Raw genomic sequence first — 15324 nt, 5'->3', positions numbered from 1 at the left:
CTGACTCAGTCGAATGAATACCTCTACTATGTAGATTGTGGTCTCTAAATACCATTTCTCCCTAAAAAGATTAGCAGATACCTGGACTGGGCCAGGATATTTACAAGGTAAGCCTGAAACATCTGGCCATTCCACAAAGCAAAGTAACTATTAAATACTACTGGAATCATGTCAAAAGGATTCAGAAGACAACTTAAGAAGGCTCCTGCTGGACAAAAATGAGATAATATGAGCATCAATAATTATAACCATAATGATACGAACTAACATCAGCTGTTTAAATCCATGCATTCATAATGATTTTTTTTAAAAAAACCCTTGTTACCTGCAGAGAATAGTAGGGAACCAATTTATAATTTGTTTTGTTTTGTTTTCAAATCATGGTGGGACTTTATTATTTCTCTTATTAGTTTCCGGTGTACAAAACAACATAATAATTAGACATTTTATCCTTCACAAAGTGATAACCCACCTCCCCCAGTCTATTGCCCCTCTGATATAGTATATATCTATTACAAATAAAACTGATAAATAAAGGTGGAAAATCAGACATTTATGCTGCCTTTTCTATACAAACTATATTTCATGGTAACCAAACAGTTGATAAGATGAAGTATCTCTCTATAGGAGTATTCTATCTAATGAAGATGGAATCATAGAATTAGAATACCCATTTTATAAGTCCTAATGAAATAATAGACCTAGAGTGATCATTAATGGCTACTAATAAAAAAAAATAAAGGCTGTCATTCTGTGCCTTCTGAAGGAAGTAAATGAAACCATCTATGAAATATTCTTTCCAAAAAGTTGAACCGGAGTCTGAAAAAGCTTCTAGTTCCAACTACTAGTTTACAAGAAACACAGAGGACTGGGAACATTAACCCCATGCTGATGTAGTCAGTGAAACCAAGAACCTAGAAAACCTGACAGAACAAATGATCCAATTTCTTCAACAAATAAATTGCAATTTAAAAAAAGGAGGGATATTATAAATTAAAAGAGATTTTAAAAGAGCTTCAAAATACATCTAGTAAAAATTGACAGGACAGGAGAAAAGGAAAACTTAGCAGTTATATTTGGAAATTTTAACATCCCTATTCCATAACTGATGCAAGTAAAAAAAATGGTAAAGACATAGAAGATCTGAACAACACTATTAATTAACTGAACCTTTCACAGTTGTAAAACATGACACCCAACACAATACACATTCTTTATAAGAGTACATGGGATGTTTGGCAAGATAGGCCATATCCTGGGCCATGAAACAAATCTCAATAAATTTCAAAGGATTAAAATCATAATAATGATCTGACCAAAGTATTATTACTTTAGAAATTAATAACAAAAAGATATGTTAGAAAATCACCCACTATTGGAACATTATGTAACACACTCCTAAACAACCTGTGGGTAAAAGAAATAGAAAAAAATTAGAAAATGTTTTAAAATGAATGGTAATAAATACACATGTATCAACATCTGTGGGATGCAGATGAAACAGCGCTTAAAGAAAAATTTATAACTTTAAATGTTTACATTAGAAAATAAAAATTTTAAATCAATAATCTAAGTTTCTACTTTGAGAAGCTAGAAAATTTAAACCCAAAGTAGAAGAAAAACATCATAACCATACTAGCACAAATTAATGAAATAGAAAGCAAAAACAAGTAAATCAACAAAGCCAAAAATTGGTTCTTAGAAAAAATTAAAACATCAATAAAAGATTAATAAGATAGCAAGGAAAAAAATAGAAAGGATATCTTATCAACATTAAGAATAATTAGGAGGGACTATGGATATTACAAACATTAAACAGATAAGAGGATATTATAAAGAAATTTATGCCAATGAATTTGATAAGTTAGACAAAATGAATTAATTCCCTGAAAAACAGTTCACCAAGACCAATTCACTAAGAATTAGAAATATGAGTAACTATGTTTGCTTTAAAAATCTAATCCATAAACTAAAACCTATCCACAAAAACAAACACATCAGGCCCAGAGACCTTCACTGTGAATTCTATCAAGCATTTAAGAAATACACAATTTTACACAAACTCTTTCAGAAAATAGAAAAGGGCACACTTTCCAACTCATTTACAAATCAGCATAACTGATACAAAAATCCTGATAAAGACATTGAAGGAAAAGTAAATTTCAGATCAATATTCCTCATGGACTGTAAAAATCCTTAACAAAATATTACAAAACAAATCCAGCAATATATAAAAAGGTTAATACACTATGACCAAGTGAAGTTTATCCCATGAATGCAAAATTGGTTTAATATTTGAAAATTAATGTAATTTCCCACACTAACAGTGCAGTAAGACAAAAAAGAGAAATAAAAGGAATACAATTGGAAAAGAAGTACTAAAACTGTCTCTATTCATAAACAACATAAAAATCCTAAAAAATTTACCAAAAACCTACTTGAATTAGTAAGTAAATTTAGCAAGTTCTCTGGATAAAAGATCAACATATAGGAGGGTCAGATAGTTCAGTTGTTCCAGCTCTGAACAACAATGTTGCCGGTTTGATTCCCACAGGGGCCAGTGAGCTGAGCCCTCCACAACTACATTGAAGACAACGAGCTGCCGCTGAACTTTCGGAGGGGAGGCCATTCAATTCCCACATGGGATGGTGGGCTGCCCCCTCTGCAACTAAAGATTGAAAATGGCGACTGGACTTGGAACTGAGCTGCGCCCTCCACAACTAGATTGAAGGACAACAACGTGGAGCTGATGGGCCCTGAAGAAACACACTGTCCCCCGATATTCCCCAATAAAATTAAAAAAAAAGATCAACATATAAAAGTCGACTGTATTTTTTTATATACTTGCAATGATGAATAATTAGAAAATGATATTATAAAACAGTACCACTTGCAATTGCATCAAAAACATCAATTATCTAGGAATGAATCTAAGAGATATGTACAAGACTTCAATATCAAAAACCATAAAACGTTACTGAGAGAAATTTTAAAAGGTCTGTGTAAATGAATAAATGGGAGTAAAATGAATAAATCCATTTAATGGATTGAAAGAATAGTTGCTTTTGTAAATTGTTCAAGTCTTTGGACTACTTGTTACTAGTCTTTTTGTATTTATTTTATTCTTCCATGACCAGTAAGCTCAACATTAGTAGTCATCAGGAAAATGCAAATTAAAACCACAATAAGATAATAGACCATACAACTAGAGCAGCTAAAATTGAAAGACAAATATAAAATGTTGGCAAGAATGTGCAGTAACTGGAACTCGTATACATTGTGGGGTGGGCATGTAAAATGGAACAACCATTTTGCTAAGTAGAGCAGCTATTGGGCAGTTTCTCTTTAAATTTCCTATATGCATCTACCCTGTGGTAGGTCAGAACAGATACATATTTAACTTTATATTGCTTCTAGGTATTCACCTAATAGAAATGAAAATGTGTGTCAAAAAGCAAAGCAAAGTGAAATGAAACCTGTACAAGAATGTTCTTAACACCTTAATTCATCCTGGCCTAAAACTGGAGACACGCCAAAGTCCATCAACAAGAGAACAGACAAAGAGATTTTGGTAGGTGCATATCGTAAAATACTAACAATAAAAAAAGAATGAACTCCTGATACATGTAGCAACATGAATAAATGTCTCAAAAATATTTTGTTGAGGAAAAGAAACCAGATGCAAAGAGGCACTACGTGATTCCATTTATTAAAAAAAAAAAATCTAAGAACAAGGGAAATGAATTTATGGTAATAAAAATCAGAAACTGGCTGCTCAGAATGGTAGGGGGGATTTATTAGAAAGAAGCACAAGAAAATTTTCTGGAATTGGATGATGGAAATATTCTATCCCTTGAATTGAGTGGTGGACACACAAGTGTATAAAACTGTCAAAACTCATCCAATTGTACACTTAAGTTCTGTGCATTTTATTGTATATAAGCTATATCTCAGCAAAAATAGTTTTCAGTTTTAAAAAGCAAGAAAGAAAAACTTAAGAGACAAATCAACAAATACAATTAATAAGCTTATTTGGATCCCAATTCTAACAAACTCTGGGGGGGGAAATTCAGGAAAATCTGAACACTGACTTCATGTTGATGATATTAAAAAGTTAATGTCTTAGATATGATGGTAGTGTAACTGTATTTTAAAAAAGCACATCCTGGTACAAACTTCCAGTTATAGAATATATGAGTCATGGGAATGTAATGTACAGCATGGTTACCATAGTTAACAGTACTGTTATTGCATATTTGAAAGTTGCTAAGGGAGTAGATCTTAAAAGCGCTTTTCACAAGAAAAAAAAATTGTGTATGTATGGTGATGGATGTTAACTAGACTTGTTGTGGAGATCATTTTGCAAAATAGAAAAATATCCAATCACTATGTTTTACACCTGAAACTAACATAATGTCAATTAAATCTCGAGGGGAGGGGGAAACACATCCTTATTTTTAAAAGAGATAATAAATTCAGATGAAATGATAAAGTATCTCAGATTCACAGCAAAACAATCTAGTGAGGGAAACGGGGAGTGAATTAACCAAGAGTTGATAATTATTAGTGCAGAGTTAAAGGTATATTAGGATTCAATACACTATTCTCTTTGTCTTAGTACATGTTTGAAGTTTCCATATTAAAAATAAAACAAAAAAAGACTAGACCTAGAAAATGTGAAGTTTTAATTCAGTTAAACCAGTTTCTACTGCGCACCTTTTTCAAACCAAGTAACATGTCTATGCTTGTGCCTACTGCCTTCCTCACAGTGAAATCCACAATTGATATTGAAGTGGGCAAAATGCAGTCCCCAGGTTCTAATAGATTCCAAGGAAGTGGATCAATAAACTGATAAGAATCGAGTCCTCGATTTCTTCACAGATTGAAGGTAGTGCTCTCTTTTTGCCAGAAATGCAGTTTAAAACTCTACAACCAACATCTTTAATTACACTTAAAGCCAATAGGTAACTTATTAAGTTTACCGCTGAGTTTTTTGCATATGAAATGATGCATTCATGATGTTGGTAATATTGACATGGAACATACCTACCATTTAGAATTCAAGAGCACGTTATATAATGGAGTTCTTTGTAATGATCCTGTTGTGTTTTATAATAACATAGGTGATAACGCCTCTCTTCCAGTCATGAAATTTAAAACTTAAGAGTGTGGAGTTAGCAAGGTTTTTTTTTTTTTTTCCAATTTATATTAACTCCAGGAACTATACCACATCCTTCCCATCACAAAGTCCACTTGTGCATTTTACAAGGAAGTTTTCGAGGTAAACTCCCTTGTGATTGATAAGAAGTCAAAGGATAGAGGGTTTCCCTGAAGCCGTTTGAGGGTATAACACACACCTATATCTCAATAAACTATCCCAGCTTCACTGCTATTATCTGCCCAAATCTAGAGCATATAGTAATTTGTTGATCAGCACAACCTTAATATATTTGTGTATAAGGACACTATAGCCATCTGTCCTTTTGTTCCTAGAGCAATCTGATATTTCAGATCACAGATCTGTTTGTTTTGCATTTTGGACCACATTAGAAATGGGGAGAAGAAAAATCTTCTCTCCCTGTCAGATTTTACAATGTAACTCAGCCCAAACAACATAAAAGCCCCTTGGAGATGTGCTCCTGGTGATAACCACAAAGGGAGGAAGCACAGTCATTCATGATTTAGATTAGAGGAGGTGCTCATTCTGAAGGAATGGAGAATGGCTGTTTGGCACATCCTAGGGAATCATTGCCCAGTGAGGTCTGTCCCTTTACTAAGCTACAGAGCTTTTGGAGCTACGGACCCAGAAACCCAAAGAACCTGCTAGTGTAGACACTGAACCCACCTTTCCCACGTCAAGCTGATGCAAGACACTGGAAACATTCCTCCATCTCCCCATCTCCCCAAAGAGAGAATAGGGTCTATTAAAAATGAATTCCAAAATGTGACATAATTGGTAACTCTAAAACGTACCTTGATTCAAAGCCAGGGCAGGGGCATAAATAACAATTCCTGTATACAGAACCTAGGGGGAAAAAGAAAATAAATAAATACTATGAATTACAAAATAAAATATCAGTATTTTTTTCTATAAATTCAATTATGAATTAAAATAGAAGTTTCAATATACTTAATAAAATTTGTTTATAACTTGAAAAGTGTTAAAGTTGATTCTTGTTTTCCATTTATGGTGTGGTCATAGCTTACAAAATATTTTATGACCAATTTTGTGTAAAAATATGGACTTTTCATGTGATTTGAGTAGTCACTAATCCATCAACTCAAGTTTAAAATCAATTATCCTAGATCTAAAATGGAGAATGAAAGAATACAAATTTTAAAGTGGATGGCCCCTCATCCTTCAAACTATTATTGGTGATCACCATATAATTAATTAGGAAAACAGTGAAAATTTTAGAAACTCGTTTGTAAAATTTTGCATGCCCATTAAACAAAAGTGAAAATTTGTACTAAAAATTCCTGAAAGCCAACCAAAACTGTATTCCATCTTTTTCATGTTGTTTATTTTTTTTCATTTACACATTTAACAAACATTCAGTAATCGGGGGTACAACAGTAAGTAAGATAAATAAGGTATTTTTTCTCAGAATATCATTGCCATTGTACATGATCTTTCAAATATATCAAATAGAAGCTAATTCTATGATTATTTTATAAAAACATAAAAATACCATATTATGTAGTATTTGAATATTTGATTATATTACATGGTTAGATCTATGGAAGTAAATCCTCAAATGGGAGATACTAAAGCTCCCCTCTTTTTACAAGGATGAACTACCTTTCCAGAATCATTATTCTATCCAAGTTGAAGATGTGAAAACGTGACCATAGGCCAGCTTCTAATACTAGCCCCCACTTTTCATCTGTATTGACATTTCTAACAGTGATCCAAAGAGGGTCTGAATTGTTAGAGAGTACAAGCTACCAGCCTCAGCTCTGTGCCAGAATCTCTACCAGACCCCAAAGGGCCCCTTCCTTTTACACTGTAAGTGTTAAAGGACTGATATAATTTAAGTGATATAATTTACAAAGATATAAAATAGAGTTGAGTTAAATAATTTACAAAGGCACTCTCTTGTGCTGTAGCAAATGCTTAGGTAGCTTTTGATTAGAGAAATGGCATTGTAAATAGAGATGGGAATGAAAACTTTCTAGACTTCTATTATCAAACCCATCCCTAGAGCACTTAGCTGCCAAGAGGAAGATAGACATAAATCATGTGACAATAATGATGACAAGCCTCCAGCAGCCTGGATGAAGGGTGGGAAGCATTCTCTGTCACTGACTGCTTGGCAAATCTCTGCTTTCCATTTGGGTCAATCAGTAAATCTATACTTGCATATTCTTGAATTACTGGACTGTTATTTGGCTTTAAAAACACCTCCAGAGTGCATGGTTCTGTTGTTTTACACTCAGTGACTGCTTCAATTGGGTCTATGTTTCAATTTTTCAAAAGAGATTACTGATTCATTTTTAAACTATGCCTTCAAACAAAGAAAAGTATTTCCTAATGTCTCTGTATGTCAGTTAATTTTTTCAAACCTATTCAACATGTTGCAAAATACTATGAAGCATATAATTTGTTTTCCCTTTGTTACAATTCCTACTCTCAGCTACTTAGTTCTTTCAAATATCTTTGTCATCTTAATAATGCCCTTACAGAGATTTTGGTGAGGAAGTGGGATAGGGAAAAGCATATTTTCCTAAAACAACATAACTGTTGCTTAATCAATATAATGTTTAACATTCATTGAAATCATTCTGTTTTTCCAGGAAGTAATATATTTGCTAAAACACTGGTTAGTGATCTTAAGGATTAATGCTGTGTAGTGACTAGTGTTTTTCCTTTTTTGTTTTCTCCTACTTTCAACATTTCTTTATTTACCTCTCAAGGATTCCGTGCCAAAAAAACTTGCCACCGATGCCTTGGTTACAAATATTTTAGATGATAAAAGATCAAATAAATTAATGGAGAGCTACTTACTGTTTGAATAATGTAGAAGATTGTTCCACAGAGACGAACATATTTGTTAAATCGAAGTTCTAAATACTGTTTCCAAAAAAGAAAACACGGTTAATATGTTTAACCTCTGGACACCTTTTTTTCTTAAATCAGCAGCTTAGGAAGTAAAGGAGTTAGAAATGTAAAGCAATTGCATAGCTAGTTTGTATTCTCTATTTCACTATTATTTTTATTTACATGTAGCAAAATTGACTCTTGTTTTAGAGTACAGTTCAGTGGGTTTTATCACATACAGAACAGTTCCCTCACCCCCAGAAAACTCCCTCAAGTTGCTCCATTGTAGTCAAACCCTCCTCCACCTCTTAACCTTGGCAATCACTAATCTGTTCTCCACCCCTAGTTTTGCTTTTTCCATAACATCATATAAATGGAATTTATATTCTGCATTTTTTTAGATGAGCAAAATGTTGATTCCCCCTGCTTTTGGTATCTACTCCATTCATTTCCTTTAATTAACTTAGTAAACTAACCCTCTCCCACTGCAGACAATTGGAATGGGATTGTCAATCAAGGTGCCCTGCATCACATTACCCAAGCTCAGCCAATCAGCTTCTCTTCCCAATGGGTATTTGAATCTTAGAGGCAAGATACTGTGTTGGTGCAAAAGTAATGTGGTTTAAAAGGTTAAAAATAATTGCAAAAACTGCAATTACTTTTGCACCAACCTAATATAAAGACAGAAAATGATTGGAGCAAAAGCAGGTTGATTCTGACAAGGGGGCCTGACAAGAGTTTGCCCTGGCTTTTGTCCTTTTCACAGTCTGTGCAGCTTTTCCCTGTTACATGTGCTACTCCCATATTCTTCCAATATTTTTTTTAACTTAAATACACCCAAGTCAGTTTCTGTTCAGAGCCAACGACCCTGCCAATTCTTCCTACTCTCCTTGACATCTGCTATATCTTATGATACAATCTGCTTATCTCCTACATTATATATCATAATGCATTATAGAGTGAGAATTCTAGAATTTCAGAGCTGGAAGGAACCTGGGGTCCAAGATATTCTTTAACTTAAAGATTATCACTACATGTAGAGAGAATTTTCAGGCTGACAATAATCTTTTCATACAGCAGAGGGGAAAAGAGGAAAGAAAAACTGACATTAGGTCATAGCCAGAGAAAAAACACAGGATATTTTTGCTCCATAACCACAGCTAACATTTATAGATTATTTTCTTTGTACATTGTCCTCTCAACAATTCCGCAGGCAGGTTCTATGTATAAGTGCATGAGAACACAAAAGCTCAGAGAGAACACCAAGGTTACAACCTAATAATCATTACAGCCAGCACAGTGCAAATCTAGCATCATTTGATGGAAAAAAATCTGTACATGTAACCACGACATTATTCAAAATAAACAAGTAAACAAACTGACTCATACAGAGTGAGTGGGTAGCACGGACATATAGTAGGACCTCCAAAAATAACTGACAGGTAAAATATATATATAAATATAAATATAAATATATACATATACACACACACACACACACACACACACACACACACACACACAGTGCAGTGTAGCACCTAAGGAGAAGAGTTCCAGCCCTTGTCCCAGCCTTCCTCCGGACTCCACAAGCTTGGGGCAGTCATTCAAAATCTCAGGTTCCTCCTCTTGAAAATGAGGATCCTAGAAATAAATCTTTCCACTCTGGCTTTGCAGAGTTTTGGAGACTATCAAATGCTATAAATGTTGTAAACTGTTCATTCAGAAGTAAGACGAGAAGAAGCTGGTATCCAAATCACAGGCCTTGAGAATCTGAATCTCAGTGAATTACGTGTTGTCAAAATCATCCAAGGATAATCCAAGGAAGGCATTTAGAAAACTCAAGAAGTGTCTTGAAGCCTGGAAACAATGCAGTGTTATCTCTTCAGACTTATTTTGTAAAATTCTAGTAAGAAATGAAAGTACATGAATAGAGAAGTTTTGGCCTTTTCTGGGTACATAAATCCACATTGCTAGACTAAAGAAAATGGAAGAGAGAATGTAATAAAAGTAAAAATGTAGCAAGTTGAACCAAATAACTTGAGTGTGTGTGTGGATTTTTCCCCCAAAATCAGCTGGATCCAGGCAAACCTATGGATTTAAGCTCACAGAAGACCACCTCAAGACAGAATCAAAAAGTCTACTATCAGCTATCAGTGTTACTGGGCTGCTAAAGAAATACCCGGAGGCCTCCCAGAAGCCCAAGTCACTGAGCTATTAATATACATAGGCTCTAGGATTTCCAGACAAAACTACAGAATAATAGAAGGTACCTATAGCAACAAAGATCTCTCACAGTCCTCAGAACTTTGAATAACTTAGGGACTCTAAGACTTCTACTGAATAATTAAGAAGAGGAGGAGGGGGGAGGGGAGGGGTGAAAAAGGGGGAGGATGAGGAGAAGGAGGAGGAGGAGGAGGAGGAGGAGGAGGAGGAGGAGGAGGAGAAGGAGAAGAAGGAGAAGAAAAAGAGTCTGGACAACTCAGTTCAAACACCCAGATTTTGCTGGATCCAGAAAGATACTGCAGAAGTGGTGAATGAAATCCCCTTCCTGCATTTGACTTCTTATTTGTGGGTCTGGGGGCTGTTAAACACCTACCAGGCCTATACTTTGAAGGCAGTGATAGATATCAAAAATGCTCTGAACAGCCAGTTTTAGCTAACGAACTGTAAATGGGGAGACATTTCCTACTTGAGCAAGAATGCCAGTATCACTCCATGCTAGACTTCTCATTCTGTATGGATGGCTCTACCTCTCAGCATAAAACAAACAAATATTCTTCAAGAAGCCTCACCAGAACCTTCCGAAGCAACCAAGACGCACGACGGCACAGCCTCTAGGAAAGTGTCCCCTTTGCTTCACGCTCTCTTCTGTGGCTTAACTTACTCTGAGTCTCTTGGGCTGCAAAATGGGGCTCTCAGAGTACCTCCCTTACAAGGCCTGTTTTGAGGACTGAGTTAGATAACGTATGTGAAACATTCAGCCCAGGGCCCAGCATCGATTAAACATTCAATAAAACTTAGCTTTTTGCTATTTTAACCTGGAACCCTGCTAACGTAGGCTCCACCATTGGAAATGTGTGGAAAATCTGTTGCTGGTGGAGTTAACGTTGCTGGCCTGGAGAGGCACACCACAGTGACAAGGAGAACAGCACTCATCTGTGGGGTCTGAGGTCATCTTGCCAGGTTCTTCAAAGCCTTTCTGAGATTTGCAGTTGGTGAACGACAGATCAGAGGTCACAGACCCAAATGTCTATTGGTCACAGACTCAATGTCCCATGAGGTAACATACGTGAGTGACATTGGCCAGGTGTTCACATACTAATGTGTTGGAATAGTCCTCATAGCCACTATGAAATATGTTCTCTCACCACTCCCTTGAAATAAGAACTCCCTTCACCCCTGTCCATTTTCCCTTTTGTTTTTTTGATAAAGACATTAAGTGCAGATAAAGATTTCTCTGTCATAAGAAAGTAACCATGCAAACACAATGATGGGTCCTCAGTATAGACTGACAGCAACGGCCAGAAACTGCCTTCCTGTGGCCACAGGGAAAGTGGGCCCAAGGTCACCAGTCTCTTGGGTTTTCAAAAGAAGCCAGAATCTGGAGTTTTATTTAACTTCTCATCATCATTAAATGCTTTTTTTAAAAAACACCCTAAGGATAAAAAATTTTTAAAAAATGACTGAAGACTGAGTTTGGCCTGGGGCAACCAGTTTGTTATCTTTGAGCAAATCAGGACATTCCATCCTGCTCACTTCTGGGGTAAAGACTTCACTCTCCCACATACAACGACCAGACGGAGTACAAGGCAATGCAATCCCAGGGGTGCCTTGCCCTAGATGACGTCACTAGAGCCCATGGAATTTGTCACCAACACTTATAGTGGCACTGGGGCCGTTGAACCAGCCTCACTAGGAAACCACCTTCCAGTAGCTCTGGATTGGAGCAAACACCATACACACTCAAGGACAGAGAAAGCTGCTGAGAATGAGACTCAGAGCCATCTGGATAATGGCCTATCAGAGAAGACACTTCTGCATGTGTGTGTATGTGGCTCACGGGTTAGCACCTGACTGAAGGAGACCACTGAGGACAATGAACTGAATCCTACCGATCCCCTGAGATTTTGTCCTCCCCAACATTCCCATTCAACAGCTCTTTAAACCAAACAGTCACCATCTTTGCAAAGCCCTTTCCTGCAGGCAACTTGAGAAAACCTATACCTGGTGGACCTGTGCAATAGGAAAGATGGTTTTCCTTAATCATCTTCCAGAGAGATGGCAGGTAGAGCTGTTTGAAAACCTTGCAGCCAAATTTTCCTAGTGATCCCAAGATAACCACCTCTACCAGCACCACCACAACAAAACTTATAGCCAATATTTACTCAGCACAGACCCTGTGCCAGACACTATTCTAAATGCTACACTTGTATTATGTCATTTAATCCTCGCAACAACCACATGAGGTAAGTGGTATTATTTTCATTTTGAGATGGAAAACTAGGCACAAAAGGTTAAATACGTCACCCAAGTTTACCCAGCTAGTTAAGAGGCAGAATTTGATCTCAAACTCAACTCAGGTACTGGGACAAGAGATACAGCATCTTAACCACTGGAGGGCCAGCCTCCCTTTGGAAGGTGTGTCTGTGAAGACGGGAGAGGGGAAACTACAAATGTTTCCACCAACTATCCTGGAAAAGTGAGCTTTGCCTGAGGATCTGGAACAAGGGGATTCATTTCAAGGAGGAGGCGCTGAAACTTGCATGACTTACCCTGCACCAAGATAAAACGTTTTCAAATCTTTCCCCTTGACTCAGAATTAAAGATGTGAAAGCAGAAAAAGCCTTAAGGAACACGAGTCTTAATCGCTTTGGAAGTCTGTCTCGGTCACTGAGACCCCGGGAGTACCTCCCAAGATTTTTTTCTCCTTTAAAGGACACCTCTTCCCAAAGGGGGGGGGGTGTCGGGGGGAGGAAGGCAATGGACCTGCACACCGGGAGACATTTCGACTTGGTGGTGAGTCTGCCCTCGGGAAGATCCCTCCAGGAGCTAGAAGAGTCCTCGCCTCTCCCTCCCCCAGCCCACCCTCGCCCGTTACCTCGTAGGTGCTGGTAATTCCCAGTTTGTAGAACACAGGGAGGAAGACCTCCGCGGTGATGACCACCACGAGAAAGTAGGTGAGGCCGAAGAGGCTGTATATCATCCCAAAACGGTAGACCTCGGCGGGGGTGCCCAGGACGGTGACGGCTGACATGAAGCTGGCGGTGAGGGACAGCGCCACGGGCACGGCGTGCATTCTGCGGCCGCCCATCAGGAAGTCCTTGGAGGTCTCCCGGCTGTCCCCGGCGAAGGCGTAGTAGATGCCGATGGCGGCCGAGATCAGCAGCACGGCGGCGAACACCACGTAGTCCCACACGGTGAAGGTGCCGATACCCCGGGACGCGTCCATGGCCGCGCGGTGTCCTCCAAGCGCGCAGCCTGCACCGGGGCTTTACCTGCGCTGCCTGGCGCTCACTTCTTATTTCCCCGCGCGGCGGGCGCGGCGGGCGTGGCGCCTTCGGGGATTGGAGGCGTCCTCAGGTGTCGGTCCCGGACGGCCTGGCGAGGGGGGGCGGCGGGCACGCGCCCTCAGCCACCTCTGCACCCCCCGCAGCCAACGGAGACCTTCGCGCCTGAGGCCTCGGGAGGCTCCCACGCCGCGCGGAGCGCTCACCAGGGGCCACGGCGCGTTGGCCCGGATCTCCCGGGCGCCGCGGACACCTGGGCAGGTGAAAACTGGATCCTCCTCCACGTCTGGCGAAGCCACAGGGAGCGCGCGGCGCAAATGTTATCAACTGCGCGGGATGGGACGCACCATTTAAGAGAGCAGGCGACCGATGGGCAGTTGTCACCTTTCCTTTTTTAGCTTTCCAGTTCAAAAGTCCGGGTCCTCATAAGAAGATACCCCTGGAGTTTTTAGATCGCCTTATTTGACAAATTAATGAGCGATGGGAGTGGGGGGAGAGGGAGGACAGTGTGCGCTGGGCCGAGGTATCAGTCCTGAGGCAGGTAAGCCATTATAAAGGAGAGGGACAAGGCTGTGCTATTGGAGACATGCTTTTTCACTCAACAATTATTTTTGATGCCCAGCAGTCTCTCATGGAAATCATAGTTGCTGTAATATGAAGGAGCCTTACCTACTATGTAATGAGCCTTACCGTGTGATACATTAACGCGCTCGGCACTTTATACATCAACTAGTGTAGTTCTTGCTATTATCCTTGTTGAGATAGGAATCATATCCATTTTTCAAATGACGAAACTGGTTTAGAAAGGTTAAATCACTTGCCCAAGGAAATGCTGGAGATTAAGGTTTCTAATCCAGTTAGGATTTCAGAATGTGTTCTCTTAATCATTTGCTGTATGTTGTAGATCCCAAACGTAGATAATGTGTTCAATGTAGGCCTAAATGTGTGGTGCATTTACATGACGGCACTTGAAAACATATGGAAGACAAGATCATCGCCAGTATCAGTACTCAGGACATATTTTAAGTGGCTTGCCTTAGAAATGTTACTAACAACGCATGAGTCACGCTTGTAAAGCAATGCAATTCTCGGGTTTTTCTTTTAAAATGGACACTCCAGCCACATGTGCCCAGACATAGGTCTATTTCAGGCCATGCTTGTTCATTTTTGTACATCTGTATAATTTGGTCCTTGATAAAACAAGCCTTGGTAAACAGAATATATTTAGCTGAGCCCAGTATGTGAAGAGGAAATAGAAGTGAAATCCAAGTAAAGCAATCATTTAAACAAATATGTGGCTTAGAATTGTGTCGCAATTGTGTGAAGTTCACGCTATCATACATATACATATACATACATATATATGTGTGTGTATACATATATGTATGTATATGTATATATACGTATATATTTATCTATACCTACATATATATATACATACATATATGAGGTCAATTAAGTTTGCAAACTCATCCTAAAAAAAGTGCTACATACCTCATTGCTGAATATCACTACAGTCACCTTCCCAGTACTCCCCTTGGGAAGCTATGCACTGACGCCAGTGCCTAGTTCACCCTTCAAGGCAATTTTGGAACTCTTTTTCTGGAATGGCAATCAGAGCTGTCATCTTACTACCTTCGATGTCCTGAATGTCATCAAAATGTCTTTCTTTCAATATTTCCTTTGTCTTTGGGTAAAGAAAGAAGTCTTTTGGGGCCAGATCAGGTGAGTAGGGAGGGTGTTCCAATACAGTTATTTGTTTACTGGCTATAAACT

At 38.4% G+C, this 15324-nt stretch overlaps 1 protein-coding gene across 1 annotated transcript in view; it reads right to left on the bottom strand.

The window, feature by feature from the left end:
- Window positions 1-13531, bottom strand: part of SLC5A8 (solute carrier family 5 member 8) — a 47565-nt gene extending 34034 nt beyond the window's left edge. The window contains exons 1-3 of the mRNA XM_081059521.1: window positions 13140-13531; window positions 8009-8074; window positions 5974-6025 (exon numbers count right to left, since the gene is read on the bottom strand). Coding sequence (XP_080915647.1) covers window positions 5974-6025; window positions 8009-8074; window positions 13140-13490 — 469 coding nt within the window. The 5' untranslated portion in view covers window positions 13491-13531. The remainder of the gene's footprint in view (window positions 1-5973; window positions 6026-8008; window positions 8075-13139) is intronic.
- Window positions 13532-15324: the final 1793 nt, after the last annotated feature.

The sequence above is a fragment of the Rhinolophus hipposideros genome, assembly GCF_964194185.1.
Source record: "Rhinolophus hipposideros genome assembly, chromosome: 9".
Lineage (NCBI taxonomy): Eukaryota > Metazoa > Chordata > Mammalia > Chiroptera > Rhinolophidae > Rhinolophus > Rhinolophus hipposideros.
This window is presented reverse-complemented; position numbering and strand designations above follow the sequence as displayed.